The sequence below is a fragment of the Corythoichthys intestinalis genome, chromosome 1, assembly GCF_030265065.1.
Source record: "Corythoichthys intestinalis isolate RoL2023-P3 chromosome 1, ASM3026506v1, whole genome shotgun sequence".
NCBI classification, from domain to species: domain Eukaryota; kingdom Metazoa; phylum Chordata; class Actinopteri; order Syngnathiformes; family Syngnathidae; genus Corythoichthys; species Corythoichthys intestinalis.
Window position 1 is genome coordinate 37,840,207 of NC_080395.1, and position 27,246 is coordinate 37,867,452.

Genomic DNA, 27,246 nt, shown 5'->3' on the forward strand with positions numbered 1-27,246 from the left:
CATTACGTTAAATCACGACAAATTGCAACCTTTTGCTGGACAAGATTCAAGCTATCGAACTAGCACAGGTGATTGGACATGATAGAAGCTCCCTATTGCAAACTATTGGCATTGCTGGTCATAAGCGGATTTTAAGGGGGGCCAGCCCCCCCCCCCCCGGTGGCCGAAAAGTGTCATTGCATGAAATCGACTTTCCTATACATATAAAAATTGTAGAGCAATAAAACTGCTACAAAAATGAATAAAATGAACAAAAAAAAAATATTTTTTATAATAGGTTCAAATTATTTTTCTAACCAATCATGTGACTAGCACCTTAGATGGTCATTTACTTTGCATTTAATTAAAAAAAAAAATAGGGGAGGGCAATTTCATTTTTCAATGATCATTTGAATGCTTTTTTGGGGATTAAATGATTTAGACACAAATGTCCTACCCATAATATGGCCCAAACACAAAAAAGGATTGCTTCAATAGAATGAAACTGTTTCAATAAAAAAAATAAGTGTTCCAATGAAAATTTTTCAATCTCAAATATTTTTTCACATTCAAAAACATTTTCTATGGTTAAAATTGTTCTTTTTTTGATTGAAGTGATTTTTCATTTTGAAAATATATATTTTTTGAAGCAACTTATTTTTTGATTGAATAATAAAGACAAAAACATCCTAGCCAACCAAACACAAATCAACATTACTTCAATCAAAAAAGTTGGTTCAATCCCCCCCCCCCCAAATTAAATCAAAGATAAAATAGCTTAAACCTGCATTTTTTTTAACTTTCAAATTTATTTTTGCACGCAAACACATTTTTTGTTGTTGTTGTTGAAACAACTTTTTTAAATTGAATAATAAAGACACAAATCTACCTCCGTATGGCTCCACCCAGGGGATACCATTTTTGACTGGGGTAACTACATTGGCACGACATCGGCGGGCGTACCATATTCAATGGTTGACTATCTTGGTGAAAAGTATTGCCTAAGCAGCCTGATTTAGAATTCCCCCTTAAGAATGATGGGAAACAAATAACGCTCATTGTCAACTTATTATTATAAATATTCTTGTAAATTAATTTTTTGCTGACACTGCGTTCCGGGGTCATCAACATGTTGTGCCCCCCTACCCCAAAAGTCAAACACCGCCTATGTTGCTGGTATACCAACCCTGCCCTTCCCTGCTCTCTCATTCCTTCCTCATTGGGTGTCCCTACCGTTCTTAAAAACAAACATACTACTTTTATTGTAATTAGTGACACGATTTGAAATGTAAATAAAAAGTGTAAAGCACTGAATGTTTAAAAAAAAGTTTACTGATGAGGCACCTTATTTTTTGAGTGAGTAGACAAGCAATGTCAAACGCAACATTTTATTATTGTTGTAATACAATTTTAACAGATAAATGTAGCGCAGAATCCGCGTTTGGGCCGCGTTTCCAGCGTCAATCAGACATCTCGTACCGGCGTTGCCATTACAGCCTCGCGAGAACGCTGCGAGAGCTGTAGTCTCGCGAGACGGGAGCGTGCCGTGAGCGCTTCTATCGGAAGTATCACCTCGTCTCGCTACAACAAGACGCGAGAAACCGACGCACAGCAAACGATTGTGAGACAATTTCCTCCTTTTTGCACTTAAAAGAGGGCGCTGGCTTGATATTTATATGCAGTGACACATTATGATACGCAATAACGACGCGTTTGCGGGCTCATATTACGCGAGCTCGCGGTGTACATTTGACCGCTGCGTAAGCCGAAGCTAATTGCTAACGTTATGGAGCTAACACACGAGCATCTGATATGATGACTCCGAACGTATGGTTCGACAAAGACAAATGAGCAATTATTCGAGTGACGTCTCGCTTGTCGATATCAGGAACGCTGTCTGTACAACGTCAGATAAAAACAATTGCTGTAGAGTTGAGCTTAGTTTGCTTCTACTTGTTGTTAAGGTTTCCATAGGAACTTGAGGAATGGTACGAACAGTGTTTCGTTTATATGTCAACTGGATACTACACAAAAAGTCAGTATACATTTAGCAACATTATTGCTTGCGTAGCATCTTTTAGATTGAACACCTGGATTTTATCAGCATATAAAGAAATACTAATTTAACTTGTTGGTTGCCATTCATTCGCCCTTCCAAGTCAAAATGGCTTGGATATCAGCAGTTTTATTAATCTTACTTAAAAAAAAGATTAGGTACAGTTGCAAATTACTTCTCCCAAAAAGTAATTGTGTTAGTAACTGTTACCTTATTGTAAGAGTAATGCGTTATTCAGCAAAGTAATTGATGTTACTTTTCATGTTCTACACGATATTACATTATCACGTTATTACATTATACATTCTTGTGCTGCAACGATTAATCAATTACCTCGAGTATTCGATTAGAAAAAAAATATTCGAAATAAATGTTGCTGCGTCGAGTATTCGTTTAATTGAAGTGGCGTTGTAATGGTTTGTTTTTAAAGTGTTTTCATTTAGCTTTATTGATTTGGGTGGATACATTGCCCTCTAGTCTCCCTTATTTCACATGGCGGAATCCAGCTGCTCCCTGTTAAGACCAACCTAAGCTAAGTTTTTTTTGCGCTCAAGTTTTTTTTTAATGCATTCGTATTTTAGTTTATAGGTATATTTAGCTGTTTTTTTTGTGGGAATATGTGTCTGAATCATTATTTAAGAGCATTGTATTAAAAAATATATATATAGCATTTAAGCTAGCGGACATTTGCTATGCCAGTTAGCAAATTCTTCTTTTGTTGTATATAGACCTCTTTTTTTTATACTGGTTGAGGCTCAGATCAGGTATTTTAATTTTTCATGTTCCTTATCCTATTACTCGATTATTCGAACTAAATAGTTCATCGATTAATCGACTACTAAAATAATCGATAGCTGCAGCCCTAATACATTCCTTAAATGTATATATATATATATATATATATATATATATATATATATATATATATATATATATATATATATATATATACACATATTGATCCCTCGTTTTTCACAGTTAATGGCTATGGTAAATACATATAAGACATGTTTTTTCACTTTTTTCCCCCCAAAGCATAATTAAATATGTGTGTGTGTGTGTGTGTATACAGGTACAGTGGGGGGAACAAGTATTTGATACACTGCCAATGGGTTTTCTCCCCGCTGTATATATCGCGGAAAACACTAGGGTGACTTGAAGTTCCGCTCTGAGACCCCCAATTGGGCCAAATTTCGAAATTGTCCTATATGGATGTGTGATACATTATTGGAAAGCTTAAAATCTCAAATTTCTGGGGAAAGAAAAATTTGGAACAGGAGGACATTAATATATATATACATATATATATTTATATCCTCTTTTTTTTCCAACCCCTAAACCAGTGGTGTCCAAACTATTCCACATAGGGCCGCAGTGGGTGCTGGATTTCATTCCCACAAAACAAGACATCTTTTCACCAATCTGGTGTCTCACAAGTGTAATCAGTTGATTGCAGTCAGGTGTTGTTTGTTTTAGCACAAACTTCATTGGTTAAACTGTCTGTGCTTGATTGGTAGGAATAAAAACCAGGACCCACACGTGAGGCGATAAATTGCAGTGGGAAAATGACCGCTTTCATTTTCATTTACCGTGCGATAAATGGAATTATTGCATGTCGCGACAGGCTTAGTTCCGCTCTGAGACCCCCAATTTGGCCAACTTTCAAAATTATCCGATATGCATGTGTGATACATCATTGGAAAGCTTAAAATCTCGATTTGGGGAAAGAACAATTTTGAACATGGGGCATTTAAAAAAAAAAAAAATAATAAACATCAAAACCCTATCTGGAGGTGAGAGCACGCGAGAGCAGTATTACAGACGCCATAACTTTAACGAGATATTATCGCGTACTTACCTTTTTTCGATCCAAAAACTCCATGTAGCATGTATCACTGAGTGTCAAGACACAGCGGTTACTGGCCACAGCTGGATTTTGGGGGGATTTTTATGGGTGAAACATAGTAATATAACAAGGGTCGCGATGCAGAAATCGCAGACGTCAAGGCGTGGTCGAAATTTTCTTTTTCATATATTTACCCTTTTAAAGGTTTATTTTTTTTTTCCAATTTTTCCCTGGATCAATTATCATCTAACATCGGATAAAATGCGACAGTAACAAAAAAAACACAATTAAGCGATAGTTATGAGGTAGATATCCGGGACTTTTTTACAGACGCCATTTTTTTCATTGTGACATAATTTGTTAAAAGTTTAAAATATGTGAGTGAATAATTTTTTTAAGTCGTTTTTTTTTTTTAAAACGAAATATGAGACATCAATTAATGATTCTAAGCTAAAAATGACACATTTTTAAGAATAAATATAATCAATGACCTTCGTTTTATGGCTGGGTAGAAACAAAAGCGGTTGCGCAACGTCTGTAAACGGGGGTTTTCAGGGTAAAATGACAAATTAAAAATAGTTTGGGGGCTTAATGCGCCATGAATCTGCTATGGCAGCATATAGACATATTGTTCTATCAAACACAACAGTTGTTTGGGCTTAAAATACAGCAGTTTCTTTAAAAGAGGAGTGCAAGAGCAGAAACTGCTTTTTCAGTCTTGTCTGTGTTTTCCGCCATATGCTCTCGCACTCTTTAAAATAAATTTCTGTATTGTAAGCCAAAAGAACTGTTGTGTTCGATAGCACAATGTTTATATCCTGCCTTAGCAGATTCATGGCGCACTAAGCCCCCCGAACTATTTTTAATATGTCCGTTTTACCCTGGAAACCCCAGTTTACTGACGTTGCGCAACTGCTTTTGTTTCAACCTAGCCAAAAAAAAGAATTTTAAGTAATCGTATTTATTATTCGAAATGTCTGTCATTTTTAGCTTAGAATCATTAATATATCATTTTAAAAACTGCTTTAAAAAATTATTCACTTGCATATTTTAAACTTTTAAACAAATTACGTCACAATGAAAAAATTGGTGTCTGTAAAAAAAGTCACGGATATCTACCTCATAACTATTGCTTAATTGTATTTTTTTTCGTCACTGTCGCACTTTCTCCAATATTTCAGATGATAAATAATCGATCCAAACAAAGAAAAATAAAAAGAATGTGTAAAAAGGTAAATATATGACAATGAAAATCTCGACCACTCCTTGATGTCTGCGTTTTCTGCATCGCGACCGTTGTTATATTACCATGTTTCACCCATTTAATCCCCTGTCCTCGTAATCTAAATGAATTGGACGTTCACAGTTGTCAGTGGCAGCCAACGACTTAAACAGCTCAATAATAATACATTTTTAATGCTTCCAGTGAAGATGTCTTCCAATGAAGAAGGTTACGTGGTCCGGATCAGAGGCCTTCCTTGGACCTGCACCCAGGAGGAGGTGGCCAGTTTCTTCTCAGGTACTCAAAGCGTGTCGGTCGGGCATTGGCCTTCTGTTTATTTTATTACCTCCTGCTTTGATTGAAAGTAAAGTTTAGAAAAATTTTTATTTCAAAATTTAATCAGTTATAGTAAAGGCCAGCAAAAAAAAAAACCAAAAAACCTGCTGGGTGGCTGCACTTGACCTGTTGGTATACTGAATATTTTTCTATGCCGCGACAATTGTTCCCCCTACTACAAATATTGAAAACTGCGTGCTTCACACGTTACCTGATTTGAGATCATACAGGTTAAGAAAGTGTTATGTCATGTGTTATTTACTTTATATGACCATGGGATGTACATTTTGGGTGGAAATGTACACTGGCCAGGGTATCCTATAAAAGTCTTAAAATGTCCTGAATCCACTGATTTGAATATAAGGCCTTAAAGTGTCTACGATTCTCCTAAAATATCACAAAAGGTCTTAAATACGAATTTGAAAGGTCTTAAAAATCTATTGACGTTACTTTTACATAGAACATGAATGAACTTCAATCTCGCTTTTAAATGTTTCGATTTTTGAGGACGTTGAAACTACTAAGCGGACCTACCTGTGCTGCAGTCTTTTTTACTTTACTGGTATCGATGTGAAATGGGTCTTAAACTGGATTCATTATGGTCTTAAGTCTTGAATTTTTTTTTTTTCTCCAAAGCAAAATGAGATATTAGCAAATATCTCATTTCGATTCATTACAGTAATAACACCATGTAACACATATTTTGTTCCCGGGTTCTAGTCTGTTTCGTCGTATTGATATGTAAAAACACTTTTGTTCCCCAAAAAGTATAGGTTGATGGTCACAACTTTGATATTCTATTTTCCACTTTTCTTTACGATACTTTTCTAATGCTTATATATATATATATATATATATATGTATATGGTGGAAAACACTCAGGTGACTTGAAGTTCTGCTCTGAGACCTCCAATTTTGCCAGCTTTCAAAATTATCCGATATGCATGTGTCATCATCATTGGAAAGCTTTAAATCTCAATTTTCTGGGGAAAGAACAATTTTGAACATGGGGGCATTAAAAAAAAAAAAAAAAAAAAAATTAAACAGCAAAACCCTATCTGGAGGTGAGAGCGCGCGAGAGCAGAATTACAGATGCCATGACTTTAACGAGATATTATCGCATACTTACCTTGTTTCGATCCAAAAACTCCATGTAGCATGTATCACTGAGTGTCAAGACACAGCTGTGAATGGCCACAGCTGGAGTTTTGTGGGATTTTATGGGCGAAACATGGTAATATAACGAGTCGCGATGCAGAAATTTTCAGAGATTTTCTTTTTCATATATTTAGCCTTTTAAACGTTTTTTTTTTCCTTTTTTTTTTTTGTTTGGATCGATTATTTATCATCTAACATATCGGAGAAAATGCGACAGTAACGAAAAAAAATACAATTAAGCGATAGTTATGAGGTAGATATCCATGACTTTTTTACAGACGCCATTTTTTTTATTGTGACACAATTTGTTTAAAAGTTATGCAACTGAATAATTTTTTAAAGTCTTTTTTTTTTTTTTAAACGAAATATGACACATCAGTTAATGATTCTAAGTGGAAAAACGACAGACGTTTTGAATACATTTAAATAATTACCTTCGTTTTATGGCTGGGTTGAAACAAAAACGGTTGTTTCAGGGTAAAACGGAAAAATTAAAAATAGTTCGGGGGCTTAATGCGCCATGAATCTGCTATGGCAGCATATAGACATATTGTTCTATCAAACACAACAGTTGTTTTGTCTTTGTGTGTGTGTGTGTGTTTGTGTGTGTACATTTTCCTCCTTATTTTATAGACTTAGTTTGACCTGAAACACGAATAAATGACATTTGACATTGACAATATTTTCCGCATAACTAGGACGTAAAATTGGAAATTTTGAATATAGTCTCCAATTTTAGCAAAACCAAACTTTTACCGTATTAGTGGCACTTTAGTTCACTTGCCATATTTTCTTCACTATAAGGCGCACCTAAAAGCCTTCAATTTTCTCAAAGCCGACAGTTCGCTTTATAATCCGATGCGCCTTAAATATGGGTAAATATTGGTTAATCATGGCATGACATTATCTTTAGCGCAGCTTTATCTAATGGATGCATTATGTAACCCCAATCACTGCTACTATTGTGCCCTATAGTACGGTGCGTCCTATATTTGAAAACAGTTTTAAAATAGGCCATTTGTTGAGGGTACGCCTTATAGTGCGGAAAATATGGTAGTTTGGAGCCAAACAACACATAAATTGATTACAAGCCAGGACATTTTTTTTTTTTCTGTGAACATGGTGTAATCGACAAATGGATGAATGTGCAGTTTTCTTTGGCAAAGACCATGCCTGGGATTGAGCTACTCTTTTAAAATGTGTTGTGTGCAGACTGTGACATCGTTGGCAAAGTCGATGGCGTGTGTTTCACCTACTCGAGAGAAGGCCGACCCAGCGGAGAGGCCTTTATTGAACTAAAAACATCGGATGATTTCAAGAATGCTCTATGTAAAGATCGTAAATACATGGGGCACCGCTACATTGAGGGTAAGGAACATCTTTATATTCCAATAAAGATTGGTCATTTTGGGTTAGGCAGCTGGCCCATTTTTGCCATCATTGGCCGTGAAAACCATTCGATCGCAGCACTTTTCTTCTGTGTGTCTGTGCGTCTGTTAGTGTTCAAGTCAAACCGTAGTGAGATGGACTGGGTGCTGAAACGGAGCGGGCCCGCTGACTATGACAGCTCCAGTGGCTGCATGCTGAGACTCAGAGGCCTGCCCTTTGGTTGCAGTAAAGAGGAAATTGTTCAGTTCTTCTCAGGTATGAAACACAATATACTCTCAGTAGCTTTGCTTTACAATTCTTGACGTATATCTAAACAACTTAAGCCAAAAGTAATTCTAGTACAGAAAATCTATTATGTTTTTATGGCAGTATTTTTTTTGTTTGCATACAAGTGTCAATGTCTGTTCTTGTTTGTTGACCTTTTTATAACATACTATGTTGCTGACAAATAATGGAATGTTTATGTAAAACAATGGAATAGGCTGGGCTTTCTTGGGTCGGGGGAAATGAATGACACACACTGATCTGGGGTCAGCTCTCCTGCTGGTAACAATCCTCGATGTACCTAGTAAACCTCAAGGGGCTTGGGATTGAATTGAACCCTGACGGATCCCCACAAATGTTCCGTTCCTTCACGATACGATAGATTCTTTGGACAAAAATACGATATTTGCTGCTATTACAAAGTCTTCCACAATTCCATTTAAGGGTCTTTGATCGATTTATGATGATTTATGTACGCATTTAACACAATTTAGAGCAGAACCATTGTGATGTTTTTGCCAATTTTATAATTACTGAATTTTTCGGACCATAAGTCGCAACTGTAAAAAATGCATCATTGAAGAAGAAAACCTATACATAAGTCGTGCTGACCTATAAATCACATTTTGCATAGGAACAGTTATTCTTACAAAATTTTGGGGTGCAGAACACAAATCTGTCCTTAGTTTTTTTTCTGTAAGCTCTAGGCTTTTTTTTTTTTTTGTAAATGAAGATGGGGCAAATGACTTTTTTTGGTAACTTAAAAAAAAAAAAACAATGACCTGGTGTTCACTAGGGCTGTCCCAAACGACTAATTTTCTCCCGATTAGTCAGCCGACTATTTTTACAATTAGTCGACTAATCTAATAACTAAAAAAAAAATTTTTTTTTTTTGGTTTTTGTTTACTAATTTAGCAATGAAATTTTTGTTGGCGCTTATCAATTCACAAAAAACATATTGGAACACTTAAATTATTTATTAAAGTACAAATAAACACGTAAATAACAATAATAAATCACAAATAAACAATGAGTTCAAATGCTGATAGAATTAACTAGTGTATCATCCCGATTGAAAAGGTGGTCTCTTAAACTGATGGTTTACAACTTTTATTCCATCCTTGATGTAATCACACCGTAAGAGCTGCAGTGCACACAAATAAAAGAACACAATTAGAAATTAACAAAAACTTTTCACCTTTTTCCTTTTAAACCTTATTTATATATCAATGAATTGCCTTTACCTTAATTTATTACCTTATCATTGACAATCTCTCCCTTGAGTGCAATTACTGTATATACTGTATATATTTATGACCTTTTAACCTTATACATAAAATAAACCATAACATGAAATAAACCTTTCAGTTAGCATTAAGGACAATACTAATAGCACTTACAGACCCATTGTCAATGAAACATTATTATTCAGTAAGGCGACAGCACCCTCTGGTGTACAAAAAATGAAAAAAAAAAAATTACAAACTGGGTGACGGCATTTGAGGTGTTTATTCACGTCCGACGTGCAGCCAAGCTTGGCATTGAGGAGACAGGACAGAAGAGTGTACCCTCCGTTGTTTCTTTGAAATAAGTCAATGTTTTGGACACTCTGGTGCGCTTTTTCTGGCTTTGTGCTGCTTTCCCCGCTTGCATACAGAGCATCCGACATTCTGAACTTTCCACGCATATATTTTTTTTAACCCTTCATTAACCGTCGACGGGATGTTGTGCTTGTCGATGGATTTACGTCATCGATGACGTCGACTATGTCGACTAGTCGGGACAGCTCTAGTGTTCACACGCGATTATCACGTTTTTGGGTCATGTAGCAAAAATTAATCAGTATCAACAAAATTACAAGCAAGAGAAGATATCTAGTTAATTATGGCGCACCCTATCTACAATTTGCACCTGAGTTATGAAGGAATTCTGACCTTCCAGCCAGATCGCCGGAATCGCGCCAGGCGAACCGCCGGACCCGTGCAGGCGAAGATCCAACGATCCGGGCTGGTGAGACTCCAGGAAGGCAAACTCGGTGTGTTCACCTTAGTCTTAACCCTTTGTACTTTTGAAAGGTTTAAAGACGGCTCACCGAGAACAAGTTGACAATTTATTCAGGTCGACAGAGATCAAAACGGCAAGGCGAAACAGAAACACTCAGGCGAGGAGGCAAACTCGTTCCAAGGTCACCATATCAGAAGTCGACAAAAGGTTCCCGAGAAAAAATGGCAACCCTTAGTTAAACATTGTCTTTTGAAGGCTTTTGCGGGGCGGGATGTGGGTAGGAAGAAGGGTGTCTTTGGGATTACTGTCTTTGTGGATTGGACTGGAGGATTCGGGAGTCACTGTTGTCCGGGCAACGAGGGTTGTGGATTTTGCCACCTCAGTGTCAAAGGGGCTCTCTGAGTCTTGTCAGTCATGTTATCAGTCGGATATCTGACATTCTCCGGTGCTCAGAGCGTCCCGCCATTTGTTTTGGACTATCCGGCAGAACTGATTGCGTGAGTTGGTGTGTCAGTCTTGCGCATGATGCACACGTTGGGCTTCCGTGATAGGAAGGCGTTGTGTATCTTTTATGCCCTATATTTTGCTTGTTTTCCTTAAACTATGGTATAAGTGCTAATTTTATATTGGGTGTGTTAGAGTAATACAGTCAAACAGTAAATACGAGCAATGATACTATTCCCTAATTGATTATATTAAGTGTGTTAGAATAATGCAGACAGTTAGACGGTGCCTTCGAGAAAAGGTACTATCTCCTTCAGTTAAAAAAAAAAAAAGTCTAAAAAAAAAAAAAAAAGTATCAATGCAGCCTAATTATGGAAAGAAGTGTGACTTATAAAATACGGATTTTTGATATTTGAAGAAAAAACAATCCTTTTTGATGACCGAAAAAGCTAGAATCAATATTTTGTGGGCCTTGAAAAATCAGTCCAAATGCTTGAAAGTGGCTCGGTGTACACCATGTTGCCGTTTGCTGACTCCAGGCCAGCGGTTGTGTCATTCGTCCCACTTTGTGGGCTTATTCCATCCAACACGCTCATGTCAGATATATGGTTTGAATGCAGTCATGTTCAAGATGTATACAGTACTAATTGGAGCGCTTCAGGTGAAAGCTCCAGCGGGTGTTGTCTCCCTACCTGCCGACTTACGCATTTGTTTGCTTGGGTTGAAGGGTTGAGAATCGTGCCGAATGGGATTACTCTGCCAGTGGACTACCAGGGGAGGAGCACAGGGGAAGCCTTCGTGCAGTTTGCCTCAAAGGAGATAGCAGAAAAGGCTCGGGGGAAACACAAGGAAAGAATAGGGCACAGGTGGGACGGACCAGAAGGGGACGGGCTGGGCTGGGCTGGACTGGGCTGGGCTTCTTCTATTAAAGTCTCTATGTACTGAGGGATGGGTTCCCTTAAATTCTATAAGCAATAAGGGGTGGGACTGCTAGAATAATCACTTTTAATTGGGGCTTTCATATATAATGAAATGTCTAGCAGTAAGCAATGTGTGTTCAGCTCTTAGTATTTACTGTTAGACCAGTCATTTTTGTGTAATGGGGGCATTGGGTTTGTAGAGGCAGTTTCATCAGTCCGAGGTGACTTTAAAGATACTTTCTCCACTATTAGGCCATCTGTCTTTTCTGTGTGTACCTTTCTGTGTATGTGAGCCGGCCGACACGAGCCGCTTCCACAACCCTCCTCGCTGACCGCGGCGGACCGCTCTCCCCGCCAGGTACATAGAGATCTTTAAGAGTAGCCGCGTGGAGATCCGATCCTACTATGACGAGCCCCGGCGGGCGATCGGGGGCCAGAGACCGAGCCCTTACGACAGGCCCGTGATGGAAGGACCCAGGGGGGGATACTTTTCCTCCGGTCCCAGTCGCTGCGGTTCGCTCATGGACTCCATGAGGAGCGTTGGGGGCTACGGGAGGGGTGAGCGGTCGAGATATCACTTGTGTGGATGGCAGATTTTTCTCTAATTAATCTGAGTGTGCGTTTCCAGGTTATGGACACAGTTACGACAGCTACAATGGATTGAACAACTACGGCTTTGGAAACTGCCTGTTTGATGAGCGCATAAGAGAAGAGCGAGGATCCAGAGGTAATATCTACAACTCGATGGCTGCCATTGACGGCGCTGAAACATAATCAGTAACTTCCAGGGCTCTCTGTCGCTAGGCCACAGTTACAGTCGTCAAAGTGAAGTAGGCTCAAATTACAACGGCGGCCATTTTGTCCACATGAGGGGCTTGCCTTTCCGCACCAACGAGATGGACATCGCTGAAGTCAGAACGCAGCCCGTAAAATCGCCATTTTTCCAGTGCGCGTTTGACACGAACCGATCCCGTTGCAGTTCTTCTCCCCTTTGAACCCAATGAGAGTCCACATCGACGTCACTCACAACGGCAAGCTGACGGGAGAGGCCGACGTGGAGTTCCGCTGCCACGAGGACGCCGTGGCCGCCATGTCCAAAGACAAGAACCACATGCGTACGTTTGATGTCTGGTATCTTGCGATGTTATGAGACGAAAGTATGCATTATTGAAGAAAAAAGTGTCGTCCATTTGGTGAGTTTTCTATTTTTCTCGTCCCGTAGAACACCGCTACATTGAGCTCTTTCTCAACTCGACAGCCAGCGGAGCTGAAATGAGTGCGTGTCCGTCAAATTTCATGTTGATTCTCTTGAAAAAAAAAATTATTACAGATTTTATTTGCATTCTTTAGGTCGCGGGGGTTTCTATGGAAACTCAGGAGGAGGCTCCCGGAGCAGCGGGCTTCGAAGCGCCTACTGATGTCATTACTTGCTTTCTCTCTGTTTTGTTGTCAAGCTGATCTGACGTCTCTTGTTGTGGCGTTCCACTCTTTTACCTTTCTTGCTTATTTAGAAACAAAAATACAGTAAATGACATTTAGTTATCCAGTTGTGACTCGAGAGGAAGAAGCTGGGTGTTTTTACCAGTCTGATATGAAAAGAACTTTTTTTTGTGTTTGCAGAGGAAATTGCTCAAAACCAAAAAGATTTAATGTGTGCTGCATTGTTTAGAACAGCCACTGTCAACTGGAACCATTTGGTCAAATTGGAAGCCAATACACGTTCTTAAAAATTGCAAATTTGTTAACTTATGAAACATAGTGGAGGCGTATTCCCACATACCTAAGTTAAAATGTGAACCTGCGTTTCAATATCTTAATTCATTCACTTCCATTGATGGAACGTTATCCAATCCATTTGAACTCCCTCGCAGTCTAAATGGGTTGGAGATCTCACCGTCACTGGCAACCAATGTGTTGAGAACTTAAGTTTATTGCAGCTGTTGTACATTTTGCCTATTTTTTTTTATTTTTATTAAACGATTATCTATTGTTTGATGGTGTGATTGCTTGTAGTTGTATGTGGAGAACGTGACAAAAATTCCATGAAAGGATCAAGTTCATAAATTTCATTTAATCAAAACTGCTCCAGTCAATTACGTGTACTGTTGGCAATCAATGCTGTGATAAAATTCATTTTGATTAACAATATAAACAATAACAAAAACTGTACACATTCTCTTGAGGAATGGGACTCGTATAATAAGAGAAAAATTGTATAAAATGAGGACTGGATGATAATCAGAATTTGATTATATTACGTATCAAGTGTTATCCTGAAACACGAATAAATTAGAAGAAAAAAATTGACAACTTCAGTTGCCATTAAGTGCAAAACCCAGAATGTGCCATTGAGTCTGTAGACTTGACAATGCATTAAAAATAAGACCAAGAGATAAATGATCTAGTTGGCCTAGAATCGGTCAACATAACAAAATGTATGTTCAAACTCAGTCTTTTCAAGCAACATCAACAACATTTTTGCCTCAAACCTCCAACGACGTGCTGTAAATTTTAGCTTGCCGTTGGACTTGATAGCATTCCAAATGGGGCTTTTTTCTCTACAAGTGTGAATACACATTTTTGTTTTGGCACTGTAAGCATTTGCATTAGCTCGAGTGAAACTAACACTGAACATGAGCAGCAGCCTTCTATGGGCTAGTGACAGTTAAACAAGTTTGGCCTACAGTATATCACAAAGTGGCACTTACTGATTCAGTCATATACTCTTTAGTGCTTTTAGTGTAAAGTTGTCATCTTTTGAGCCACAGAATGATTCGAACACATAAGCAGCCACATTCAGTGGAGCATCTCATCACATGAATTTGTAATACTCTCGATGTGTCATCACGACATCATTGACCAAGTCATTTTTGACATTTTAGTATTATAAAGAAATGTGCTTATTCAGGTCCTAGAAATTCAAAAACTGTTGAATTGTTGTTGTTTTTTTTTGTTTGGTAAAAGAAAATTTCAATTACTGTGGCACTTATGTCATTAGACTTATGTATTGATAGACAATATACCGTATTTCCTCGTATAGTGTCTTACTCGAGTACCAGGAACACATTATTACCCAAATCTGCTGTTATCGTTTACTTGTTTTTCTGGCTATTTTAGCATTCCTCCCACATTTCAAAAACATGCATTTCAGGTTCATTGAACGCTAGGATGAATAGATCTGGATTTGACTTTAGTATCTGCAACACTTCATTTCCATCTGCTGGCTCGTTTTCAATCCAGCCTTCAGACAGCGTTTCCTCCCCAATTCCTTTCAAGTCAATGATGAAATGTTTAGCACCACGTTTGTGTTTAAAACTCCACTTTAAACAAAAGCTTTACAGACACAATGCCTCCAAGTGCAGGAGGTGCGCTTTAATGTGATCTGCGCACCCTGCGCTATTACAGCGGAGGCCACCATTTGAGGAAAAACTGTGTGTCTCGTCTGAAATTCCAAATGAATCCAGTATATCCAAAATGTGCATGCACAATAAGTACGGAGCAACGTTAAAGAGATGGACCTTGCAGACGCATGATGAGCGGAGGTAGATGTGATAACTCAGGTGGGATTAGATGAGCATCTTTGCAGGAGGAGGGCGTGGCAGGTGTCACACACTCGCACTGGTTTAGGCGACGCGGGGAGGGGAAGTTCATTGTCGGAGCAGCTGTTGCAGAAGATCTCGCCGCAATTCCTGCAGTGATGCTGTAAATACAAGAATGTAGATGAGCAAAGCGAGAAAGGCTCTGTCGGTAATGTCCACGGGCTCACTTTGCGCCTTGAGATGGAGAACTCCTTATCACACAGCTTGCAGTGGCTGGCTTCCTTATCTTTTAACCACACCTGCCCACCCTGCAACAAGAACCGCACTTACCCTTACAATTAAGTCCGCTTGGATGCACTGTGCAAGTTTTACCTGAAGAGCTTTGTTGGCTTCTTTTATGTCCTCAATCTTCATTTTGGATCTGCACGACAAAATATTGTTGACGCAATGTTAAAAGTGAAAGGTGAAATGGCCAAAAGTGGAGTTTAATGAATTTAGTATGCATATTTATTACATGTAATTTTCTGTCAAATTTTTTCAGTGATTTGAGTACTGAGAAATTCCTTTTGTGTTTTATACTCAAAACGTATATTAAAACGTTAACAAGTTTTATGTACTTAAAACGGTACAGTTGTGAGTCAGGAAGCTGTAATGAAATGTTTTTGAAGGAAATGGTCATCCATTTTGTCTTCAATATTATTTACAGCATGCCTAAAACAACTTCAAGTTAAATTGTGAAGGTAATTGAAAAAATTACATTTATCCGATGAATAATTTAATCTTCCGATTAATGGATTTTTAAAATAATAGTGAGTTGGAGCCCTGATAGACTAGATGTCCAATTCATTTTGGCTAGGAGGGGTGAATGAACTATTTGTAATTTTGCTTCGTAACACAAGTGACTTGAAAGCATACATACTCGCTAAGTTTTGAGCCTAGCTCCTCTAGAGCTTGTTCTTGGTCTTCACAGATGCTCTTCAGCTGGAAGTTCTCATCTTGTAGGCGATGGAACTCCTAGAGCAAAAAACACTCATGGTTGATGGCACTGAAATCACTAATGCTCACTTGATTGGGTAAACCAACGTGATGGACAAAAGCCACCCCTTTTCTATGTGCTCATTAGGGTTAAGGCTGAGATTAAGTTGATTCAAATTGACTTTGGAAAGAGTAGAGGGAGACTATACACCTGCACACAATTCCTCTAAATAAAATCAGGCACATTTTAATCAATGATTGTACTATTACTGTACAGATTTTTCTTGGCAGCCTACCATATTTTTAGCAATTTTAATCAATTTGAGGATATTTCTTCCTTTATTAATCACTTATGCAAAATATAAAGTAATATGTCAATCAATGTGGACTGGTTGGTTCACGTTTTATTCTCCACACCTAGTGGAGGAAACAATTGTTTGTGTCTGATTTATATATTTTTTTATTGTATTTTGAGGGCATTTTTTAACCAATCGCTTAAAAATATAAACTAATTCTTCCCCTGGCAAGGATGAACCCTCCCACAAAGTTTGACCATGCGAGTAAGACAATGTTTAAAAAAAAAAAAAAAAAGTTGGCAGACCTTTTTAAGTCTACCAGTTTCACTTATATATTCATGTTCTGATGGAAAACTCAAAAAGTTAGCCGTCAAAACTCAACAATTAACGTGAACTGGACTTCAGTTACTGTGAGTGGTTTGAACCAAACATTTTAAGTAAACTGGACTTTTGTTACGTAGTTTAAAATCAAAACTTTAAGGCTCACAAACTTGATCATGCAAGTTAATTTAACTCATATAATGAAATTCCCAATATCAATTTAAAGGGGAAGTACAGAATTTTTGACATTTGTGGCTATGCTAGCGTGAGTAAATCAACAACAAAAAACAACATATGCACGCTTGAGAATCACTGATGACCCATGCATTCAATAGTGTTAGCTATGTTTCCAGGATAAAGTTAATTAAAACTTACCATTGCATTTCAATATTTGTTGTATGAACAGTAACATTTGTAATCCAGCAGCTCTGCAGGGACCAGGTGGTCTAGGCAAGCAGGGCGGAGTGATAGCACATCGTTTTTTTCACCGCTATTTTTTTGGGCGGGAACGAAAGCTGCTTATTCAGCTACATTAGCCTGGCATTAGCCCCGAATACTCCGTCCTATGACATAGATAAAGGCAAATTCAATTTTAAAAAAATCGTTAAATCGACTTACAATCACCCAGCTTATTGTCTCCTTTGTTTTTTCTTGACGATTTAGGGATTTTTGTTTTTTCTTGACTTTTTTTTTTCCAAAATCATCAACATTAAACAATAAAAGGCTTGAACTACTTCAGTTGTGTGTAATGAATCTAAAATATATGAAAGTCTATTGTTTATCAATACATTACAGAAAATAATGAACTTTATCACAATATGATAATTTTTTAAGAAGGACTATCATATATATAAATATATATTTCATTGAGTCGGGTTATAATGTAGCAGGTGTATTTGCATGCATTCCAACATGGGCCGCGTGGATGACGTGAATGAGGGAAGTGCGACAGAGCGAGACGTCTTTCTGTTGTTGATGGTACTTGTATACTGGCTGCCAGTGACAGGAGCCGTCTTGTTCCCACAAGTTCCAAAAATAAAGAATTGCAAACCTGACTAAGCTAAACTCTGTCGACGTCATAACATTTTTTTTTTTTTTTTAAACTCGCCTTTAACCATCGACGGGATGTTGTGCTCGTCGATGCTTTTACATCATCGACTACTTCGACTAGTCGGGACAGCTCTAACGCACTGTACTGTTCACTCTTTGACCACGACATGGTTTTGTGTGAACAGTCAGATCTGTTTAATATCGTTTTTTTATTGGCATGCTACCAAGCACCATGACTCGCGCTAGCTTAGCCACGCTGGAGACCTGCAATTAACAAATAACTAACAAACTGCACGGAATTTGTTAAACCCAACTGCAACGACTACCATAATTAAACCCTCGCTAACTCGAAAAGTAAGCCTAATGTCAAAAATTCTGAACTTCCCCTTTAATTTGATCAAATGAGTTAGGAGTAGGAGTGGGAACCTCTTGGTACCTCACGATACGATACGCGATACAAAGCTCACGATAACGATGATCTGACGAAATGGCGAAACAACGATTATCGATACATTGGTCAGGAAATCATTCTAGGATATTCTACAAACAACTAATGAACAGAAAGACAAGCTTCTGCTGTGAATTGGAATGAGTTTATGACTAGTAGACATCCAATCCATTTGAACTGGGAGGGTGGCAGCGAATGAACGAATCATTCGCTGCCACTTCAAACGGATTGAACGTCTATGGCCGTCAGTGGCAACCAATGCCAGGCAATGAGGTAATTTTGGGCCATTTAAGGTCATTTACCTGTTGATTTTCAGTTAATTCCTGTTGATTTTGGGGTATTTTATAGGTCACTTCCTGCTTATTTTGAGTTACAGAACAGGAACTGACCTGGGAATCACCTGAATGAATAGGCAGTGACTCAAACTCAACAGGAAATGACCTGTAATTGCCCTAAAATGAACAGCAAGTGACCTCTAAATGCCCTGAAAATCGGACAGAATAACTGTAAATGTCCTGGTTTCCCAGGCTAAATGGATTGGGCGTCGAGCACCACCAATGGAGCCTTAGAGTTAACCGAGACACTGTTATGGTGGGCGATTCTGGTAGCAACTTGTTGGTTCTTCTTCTTTTTTTTTTTTTTTTTTTTAAACAGTCACACCTTTTTAAAACGATATCTTGATTCTTGGCCTTTTGGGGTACAAAGTATCACGATATATCACCATTTTGATATTTTGTCACACCCCTAGTTAGGAGTTCTCAAAATGTTAAGTTAGCATGACTTTTTCTTTTTTTACAGCATAGTCTCTGAATAAAGTTTGACAAAAATGACATTGTGCTACCCTGGAGAACATCACAAGACTAAAAATGCGGAAAACAGGTTTGCAGACTTCCTGTGTATGTGGGTTGATGACATGATAACATTTTAGCAAGTTCTGGTTGAAAGTATTTGCTCAGTGAAGGTTAGGAAACACAAAGTGGGTGTATTTTTCTTTATCGTGTTACCATCTTGAGCCCGTTGATTTGCAGCGCCTGTGTCCTGAGCTGAGCCACCGTTTCTCTCTCTCGGTGCAGATCGTTCTGCAGCGTTTGCCTCCATTCCCGCTCGATCTTCAGGTCGGTCTCTAGCTGCAGCCTGCGGGCAAAATGTATGAGAACTATCACAAAAACAAATGCTTCCTCATTGACAAGAACAATATAATTCACATTTTCAGGCTATGTTACTCGGTACGTCTGCCGGGCTTACAGTTGTTTTTCTCTGAGGTCGATCTGCCGCTGCAGGCTGTCGGCCTTGTTGGCAAAGTCCATCTTGAAGCGCCTGGTGCCCTCCTCTGCCGTGGTACGGTGGCTCTCGGCCTCCTGTAATCTGCGCCATTACAACCAGCGACAAACTCAGGACCGTGGAGAGAAAAAAACTGATGTAGGAAGGGGTAAGGAAGGATGTTGGCGGAGGAAAAAAGAATAAGGATGATGTGCTGAGGACAAGAGGTAAAAACATAAAAAGTGCAAAACAAAAAAAGCAAAAAAGTGGTAAGGATGGTGGAGATGGCCTGCCGTCAACAAGTGAGCTTCCTACACAGACACTGCAAAGCACTTTCAAAACATCAAACTTTATTGATCAGGGTGGTAAAAGACAGCGTAGGGCTTTTACAAATTCCTCTACAGGTTGGTTTATATGAACACCGATTCAGTACATCCCAATCTATCACGACAGTCAAGAAATAATACGCCAAGACAATTGAGGTCCTTAGTAAAGGGTTTTAGAAGTTTACAGATCTGTGACCAGGGGTATTTTACAATAGCGCCAAGAAGTGAAAAGACCCACCCGATCCAGCAGATGGAGCTGTAGCGAAAAACAACAACCTTTCAATTGTTTATTTTTAATTTTCAATTTACTAACAAGGTTGAATGGATGTCGTAGAGGTGGGAGAAAAAAACAGATTCAAAGATGCATCGCAAAGCAGATGCGAACAATATTCAGTCATTCATTAATAGTTTCCCTGCCATATACGTCCAATTCATGTTGAATGGGAGGGCTAGCAGCGATCAATCGCATGGCAGCCAGTCATTCATTCATTCATTTTCAGTTCCGCATGTCCCCACAAGGTTCGCGGGGGTGCTGGAGCCTATCTAAGCTAACCAGGGGCAAGCAGTAAAATAAAATCATCATTTAATTAATTGCAAAAGTTAAAATTGGTAGATACAGTGGGGAAAATAAGCATTTAGTCAACCACCAACTGTGAAACTTCTCCTACTTGAAAAGATTAGAGAGGCCTGTAATTGTCAACATGGGTAAACCTCAACCATGAGAGACAGAATGTGGAAAAAAACCCAGAGAATCAAATTTTTTGATTTTTAAAGAATTTATTTACAAATTAAAGTGGAAAATAAGTATTTGGTCACCTACAAACAAGCAAGATTTCTGGCTGTCAAAGAGGTCTAACTTCTTCTAACGAGGCTCCACTCGTTACCTGTATTAATGGCACCTGTTTTAACTCATTATCGGTATAAAAGACACTTGTCCACAACCTCAGTCAGTCACACTCCAAACTCCACTATGGCCAAGACCAAAGACAAAGGACACCAGAGACAAAATTGTAGACCTGCAACAGGCTGGGAAGACTGAATCTGCAATAGGTAAAACGCTTGGTGTAAAGAAATCAACTGTGGGAGCAATTATTAGAAAATGGGAGACATACAAAGATATGATAATCTCCCTCGATCTGGGGCTCCATGCAAGATCTCACCCCGTGGCGTCAAAATGATAACAAGATCGGTGAGCAAAAAAAACCCAGAACCACACGGGGGGACCTAGTGAATGACCTACAGAGAGCTGGGACCACAGTAACAAAGGCTACTATTAGTAACACAATGCGCCGCCAGGGACTCAAATCCTGCACTGCCAGACATGTCCACCTGCTGAAGCCAGTACACGTCCAGGCCCGTCTGCGGTTCACTAGAGAGCATTTGGATGATCCAGAAGAGGACTGGAACAATGTGTTATGGTCAGATGAAAACAAAATCGAACTTTTTGGTAGAAAAACAGGTTCTCGTGTTTGGAGGAGAAAGAATACTTAATTGCATCCGAAGAACACAATACCCACTGTGAAGCATGGGGATGGATAAATCATGCTTTGGGGCTGTTTTTCTGCAAAGGGACCAGAATGACATCTGTGTAAAGGAAAGAATGAATGAGCCCATGTATCGAAAGATTTTGAGTGAAAATCTCCTTCCATCACAAGAGCATTGAAGATGAGACGTGGCTGGGTCTTTCAGCATGACCAAGATCCCAAACACACAGCCAGGGCAACAAAGGAGTGGCTTCGTAAGAAGCATTTCAAGGTCCTGGAGTGGCCTAGCCAGTCTCCAGATCTCAACCCCATAGAAAATCTGTGGAGGGAGTTGAAAGTCCGTGTTGCCCAACGGCAGCCCCAAAACATCACTGCTCTAGAGGACATCTGCATGGAGGAATGGGCCAAAATACCAGCAACAGTGTGTGAAAAGCTTGTGAAGAGTTACAGAAAACGTTTGGCCTCCGTTATTGCCAACAAAGGGTACATAACAAAGTATTGAGATTAACTTTTGGTATTGACCAAATACAGTGGGGAAAACAAGTATTTGATACACTGCCAATGGGAAAACCCACTGGCAGTGTATCAAATACTTGTTCTCCCCACTGTACTTATTTTCCACCATGATTTGCAAATACTATATCAAACAATGTGATTTTCTTTTTCCACATTCTGTCTCTCATGGTTGAGGTTTACCCATGTTGACAATTACAGACCTCTCTAATATTTTCAAGTGGGAGAACTTGCACAATCAGTGGTTGACTAAATACTTTTTGCCCCACTGTAAGTGCCCAGTCACACAGTCAATGCGTCACACTTTGAGTATGCGTGCAAGGTATGTGAAAAACATAACTCCAATAATATGGAACAGTGACATAAATGAGGAATCGCATTAACCTTTTCCACCCAGAATTTTAGCTTCACGATTCCGATCAATTCATTACAGTACTACAAAATTTCTGCTAGTGCTATTTGGGCACATCTCACATGTCTTCCATTTTGTTTTAATAAAAGATCATGGAAGTAAAATGTATCCTTAATTCAATTGTGGATATATGGATTTAAAAAAATTATCATACATAGTCAAACTGCTTGAAAAAAGATAGTATAATCAAAAACGTATAAATCCAAGACACATTGATAATCAGTAATTTAATGTAACAAACAAAACCAATTTCCCATCCTTACTTCGTCTGCTTCTTTTCAGAGAAGTTAATGGCTGAAATGGAACATTCTCCATATTTGTTTATGACAAACTTCCTCCATATTAAAGCGGTCGCTTCCTCATGTGACTACAGTTGTCTTTTTCTTGATAGGTTAAATGTACATACCACTACTAATAATAACTTCAACTGTATAATGAGAAACTTACATGTTCTGTACGCATATGTAGCCTACCTAAGCTGTTGGTGCCCCATCATTTTAATAGAAAACTTGTGTGTTGTTATTGCTCTTAGATGGGGCTGAGCTAGGGATGTCCAGATCGCATATTTTTGCACCTGAGTGCAATCACGTGATTTTTGAGAATCTGCCGTTCCCATATTGGAAAACAAGTTTTTTTTAAACAATAAACAAACGTTCAAATAAAGTAAGTAATAAGTTCAAGGATTAAGACACACTCACACCTACAGACTAGTGCTGCAACGATTAATGGATTAACTCGAGTATTCTATTAGAAAAAAAGATTCGAATGAAATTTTGCTGCTTCGAGTATTCGTTTAATTACAGTGGCATTTTAATGGTTTATTTTGAAAGTGAATTTAGTCTTATTGATTTGGATGGCTACACTGCCCTCTAGACTGCCTCATTTCATATTGCTGAATCCAGCTGCTCCGTGTTAAGACCAACATAAGTTTTTGTTTAAGCTTATGTTTTTTTAATGCATTCATAATTTAGTTCATAGGTATATTTAGCAGTTATTTGTGGGAATATGTGTCTAAACCATTTGTTAGGAGCATTGTTTAAAAAAAAGAAAAAAGCATTTTATAGCATTTTAGGTTGCGGACTTTTGCTATGTAAGTTAGCCAATTGTTCTTTTGTTGTACATATATCCTTATTTTATTTTATTTTTTATCCAGTTTGAGGCTCAGCTCAGGTATTTTAATTTTTCATGTTCCTTATCCGATTACTCGATTATTCGAACGAACTTGTTCATCGATTAATCTACTACTAAAATAATCGATAGCTACAGCCCTACTACAGACAATTAGGAGTGTTCAATCAGCAGTTTTTTTGGGATGTAGCAGGAACCCGGAAAAAAACCCATGCAGGCGCTGGAAGAACATGCAAACTCCACATAGGAATCCCGAACTACGATCCCGGAATTGTGAGGTGGACGTGCCAACATCTGTCCCACCGTGCCGCCTTCATAATGTGAATTATTTCTGAACAAGAATAATGTAGAAAATGCTTGTCTTTATTAAATGTTCATTAAGTGTCTCCACTCAAATTATTCACACTTTGACACTCACGCCGCCGAGAACAGCCTCTCGACAACGAAGATTAACTAAGGCTACTACACTAGGATGGATAATTGCCTTAAACATGTAATTAGTTGGACTATATGGCATGTCGGCTACACTAGTATGCCTATTATCCCGATTAGCTGTTACACGGATCATGTAGACGGATAATATTACCTGCTGCTATCAACAATCGGATACTAAGGAAGTGATGTCATGCCGTCGCCATTTTTAGTGCGGCATGACAGCATCGGAAATAATGGAGGCAGACGATCACGACGTGGCATTCCCGCTCCTCTTTCGTTTTCCACACATTTTCTTGAACCTTCAAACTACGTCGCAATACTATGCTTATTGACACCTATTTGACGTCCTCCCATCGCGGATGACGCGGAGATTAGCGTTTTTTCACAGAGCTCGTCTCCCACGTTGTCTCCGATCAGCCAGCTGCGAAGCTGGCCCCTCCCAATTGAATGCCAACCGAACATGAGTATATAAAAATGCGTAGAGGAAAATTAAACCCCGAAAAGTAACCTGCGTGGTACCCCCAATCAAAGAGGCACGCGATCAGTTTTTTTCATGACATTACTGTCAAAACTGTCGCCACTTCCAGGATCGCCACTGTTATGCACAAGCACTCCTGGTTGCAGCTTCCAGGAAATATACTCTGCCACATCATATGTTTCTATTTGTTATTTTCCAAGTGGTGAGAGTGCAACTGAGCATCGACGCACCTTAAACATAAGTGCGGACAGGTATAAAAAGTCGGCAAAATACCCTTGAGAACATTATCTGTCCTAGTGTAGACATAGCATAAACAATGTGCCTTTGATCGGAGAGTTACCGAGCCTTCTCTCGCCAGATCAAAACTACAAACCTTTCAACCATTAACTTTAAGTACCAAATGCCAGCTGCACTGGTGACCAAGAAAAACAGCAGGAGGGAGGGTGAGAGGCTGTACAAGCATGAAGCAGAAAAAAAAAATACCGTGGTACCGCTACAAACGAAGTTAATTCGTTCCAGGCCCTTGTTTCTAAGTCGAAATGGTCGTATGTCGAGCATGATTTTCCCATAAGAATACAATAATTCTTTTCGTTTTACAGCCCGAAAACCTACACTAAAACCTTAATAAATACTGCTGGTACTATTGCAAATTGCAACGACACAGAACAACACAAATAAATTATAAATACAAATCGGAATAATAATATAATAATAGTAATAATAATACCTGTGATAATGTAACTAATCGGGTTTTAATGTGGCGAATGTGTTTTGCGTGGTGTACCTGAATGCACCGCGTGGCTGACTTGACAGAGTGACAGAGGACTTTTTACTTTCACATTTCATGTTCAGCTGCGACGGGCAGTAGGCATGTTGTGTTGCACAAGTTCTGAAATAAATGATTAAGAACCCGACGAAACTGGCGATTTTTGGTGTTGTTACCACAATAATAATTGTCACCTTAACTTATAAAGACTCGCGAACGGAGGTCGGAGGAGGACCGTCAAGATAGTAGATATTCTACAGCTGTATTGTCAAGCCAGTAAACGGACACACACATCAAGCTCATATTTTTCTATCATTTCCATCTTCATTTCAATAGTAAGCCTCACCTTTTTCCTTTTTTCACCACCTGCACTAACATTCTTGGAACCCGTGTTGATTTCTCCCACATGAAAATCCGCCGTGCGTCCGTCTTGTGGCAAAACAAAAAAACTGCGGCGCTGTCATAAAACGTCGTATTTCGAGCATGTCGTCGGATGTAGAAACAAATGGCGAGTCAAAATCGGATGTCGAAAAGATCGTGTGTCGTAGTACCACTGTATATATTTTTAAATTAAAAACCCGATCCTTTTTTACCCGATTCCGAGCCTCTGAAAAATGGTGCGATCGGCCCGATATCCGATCACGTGATTGGATCGGGACATCCCTAGTTAGAGCATGAACTTCATCATTAACAGTCTACTTAAAGTCAGTAAGTCTGAATGAAAAGTGTCACGTGTGTGTGCATGTGAAACAAGCTACAGCTTCTAATATCTTCAAAATGAGAAAAAGTTGCATGACAGTGAGAGAAAAGAATAACACAATGCTGATCATCACTAAAGAAAATTCACCTAGTGTGCCGCCAATTATAATATTTCTCCAGACTGCAGTCCACAAATAACATGTGGAAAATAAGGTAATTGGAGTAAAGCTGCGTTATTTAAACTAGTCAGTCCCTGTGTGAGTATGTTTGTGCTCAGAAAGAAATGTCCTTGACTAGCTTGTATTGGTGCTCGGTGTCTGTGCTGGCACACTTGACAAACGACATGGCCAGAGTTCTAGTCTGACTTAACAGATCTTTATCGCTGCACACAGGAGGAACCAATCGCAAAGCAATGTGGGTAAAATGAATAAATGGAGGATGCCACGACATAAAAGAGATGAACAGGCGGGAGGAAGGAAAAAGGAAAAAAAAGATCAGAAAGAAAAGGAAGGAAGAAAGGATGTCAATACATCAGTATTCTAATTGGGCAGGAAATGTCAGAAGTCACCAGCCAGACAAAAAGGGACATTTTTCATGTCAGTATTATACATTGTAGATCTGTTTCACTCCATGAGTAATGTGAAGAGAAGCAGGAAAATGAACACAATCACAGCACAGTTTGAAGCCAGCACAGTACATAGCGGCTGATGCATTTGATCGGAGATGAAAACTTGCAAACTTCATTTTGCGCTAAGCAAATATAATTAACTATACCAGAGCAGAGGACAACATTCACACAGAGGATGGCGCACATGTAAATTGATGGGTAGGTGACTAAGGCAGGGGCAGGGAGGGGGTCATGGGTGGGGCTGACTGATGCAGTGAGGAGGGATCCTCATAAATTAGCTAGGTTGCAACGACAACTAAAATTGTCATGCGTGGAAGAATTAGCTAAAATACATCAGTTGATTTCTCCCAGGATATCATCAAGACTTTAATGTTTTTTTGGTTACCTTAATCAGATGGATCATTATGATTTATCCAAATGTATCATACACAACAAAAATTGATGCTTTATCTCCCACTTTTGTATGAAAAATCATAAATATTAGTAATTTAAAGTGATTTTTTTTAAAACGCAGAAACTATTTTTCAACAGATTCAATCTTTCAAAATTACTCTTACTTTTTTTTTTTCCTATTCAGGATTCAAGGACATGTGAGGTATATTGGAGAATTGGAGGAGAATTAACATCCCACCCATCCACACACAAAATTACTAAAACATACAGAACAGTTTCTGAGTAAATGTACTTGTCCTTAGGAGAAAAAAAAACTCACAACCTACAGACAACATAAGTCCACATGCTGTGCACACATGCCCTTTACTGGCTAACTCGTAACCTAGAGGCAAAGTAGGCACAATTAAATCAGCAATTAATTAATAAGCCCTGATACAAAAAGAAAATAAACATTTGGTCTCTAAGGATCAATAGATA

At 38.8% G+C, this 27,246-nt stretch overlaps 2 protein-coding genes across 8 annotated transcripts in view; one reads left to right on the forward strand and one right to left on the reverse strand.

Moving 5' to 3' along the window:
- The window catches only part of hnrnph3 (heterogeneous nuclear ribonucleoprotein H3 (2H9)), a 32,605-nt gene extending 16,647 nt beyond the window's left edge, over positions 1-15,958 (forward strand). For 4 of the 6 annotated variants that reach the window (XM_057851306.1, XM_057851287.1, XM_057851279.1 and 1 more), the window contains 10 exons: positions 5,308-5,400; positions 7,810-7,965; positions 8,098-8,241; positions 11,426-11,564; positions 11,977-12,176; positions 12,247-12,345; positions 12,423-12,529; positions 12,598-12,733; positions 12,841-12,894; positions 12,969-15,950. In XM_057851306.1, the coding sequence (XP_057707289.1) occupies positions 5,313-5,400; positions 7,810-7,965; positions 8,098-8,241; positions 11,426-11,564; positions 11,977-12,176; positions 12,247-12,345; positions 12,423-12,529; positions 12,598-12,733; positions 12,841-12,894; positions 12,969-13,036 (1,191 nt within the window). In that variant the 5' untranslated portion in view covers positions 5,308-5,312 and the 3' untranslated portion in view covers positions 13,037-15,950. Of the gene's footprint in view, positions 1-1,454; positions 1,601-5,307; positions 5,401-7,809; positions 7,966-8,097; positions 8,242-10,191; positions 10,286-11,425; positions 11,565-11,976; positions 12,177-12,246; positions 12,346-12,422; positions 12,530-12,597; positions 12,734-12,840; positions 12,895-12,968 lie in introns of those variants that run through there. The other 2 variants (XM_057851296.1, XM_057851322.1) reach the window with 2 other exon arrangements.
- rufy2 (RUN and FYVE domain containing 2) overlaps positions 4,798-27,246 on the reverse strand; it is a 42,895-nt gene continuing 20,446 nt past the window's right edge. Inside the window, exons 14-19 of one of the 2 annotated variants that reach the window (XM_057851272.1) lie at positions 19,493-19,612; positions 19,252-19,381; positions 16,077-16,171; positions 15,530-15,578; positions 15,385-15,465; positions 4,798-15,318 (exon numbers count right to left, since the gene is read on the reverse strand). In XM_057851272.1, the coding sequence (XP_057707255.1) occupies positions 15,175-15,318; positions 15,385-15,465; positions 15,530-15,578; positions 16,077-16,171; positions 19,252-19,381; positions 19,493-19,612 (619 nt within the window). In that variant the 3' untranslated portion in view covers positions 4,798-15,174. Of the gene's footprint in view, positions 15,319-15,384; positions 15,466-15,529; positions 15,579-16,076; positions 16,172-19,251; positions 19,382-19,492; positions 19,613-22,376; positions 26,131-27,246 lie in introns of those variants that run through there. The other variant, XM_057851278.1, reaches the window with a different exon arrangement.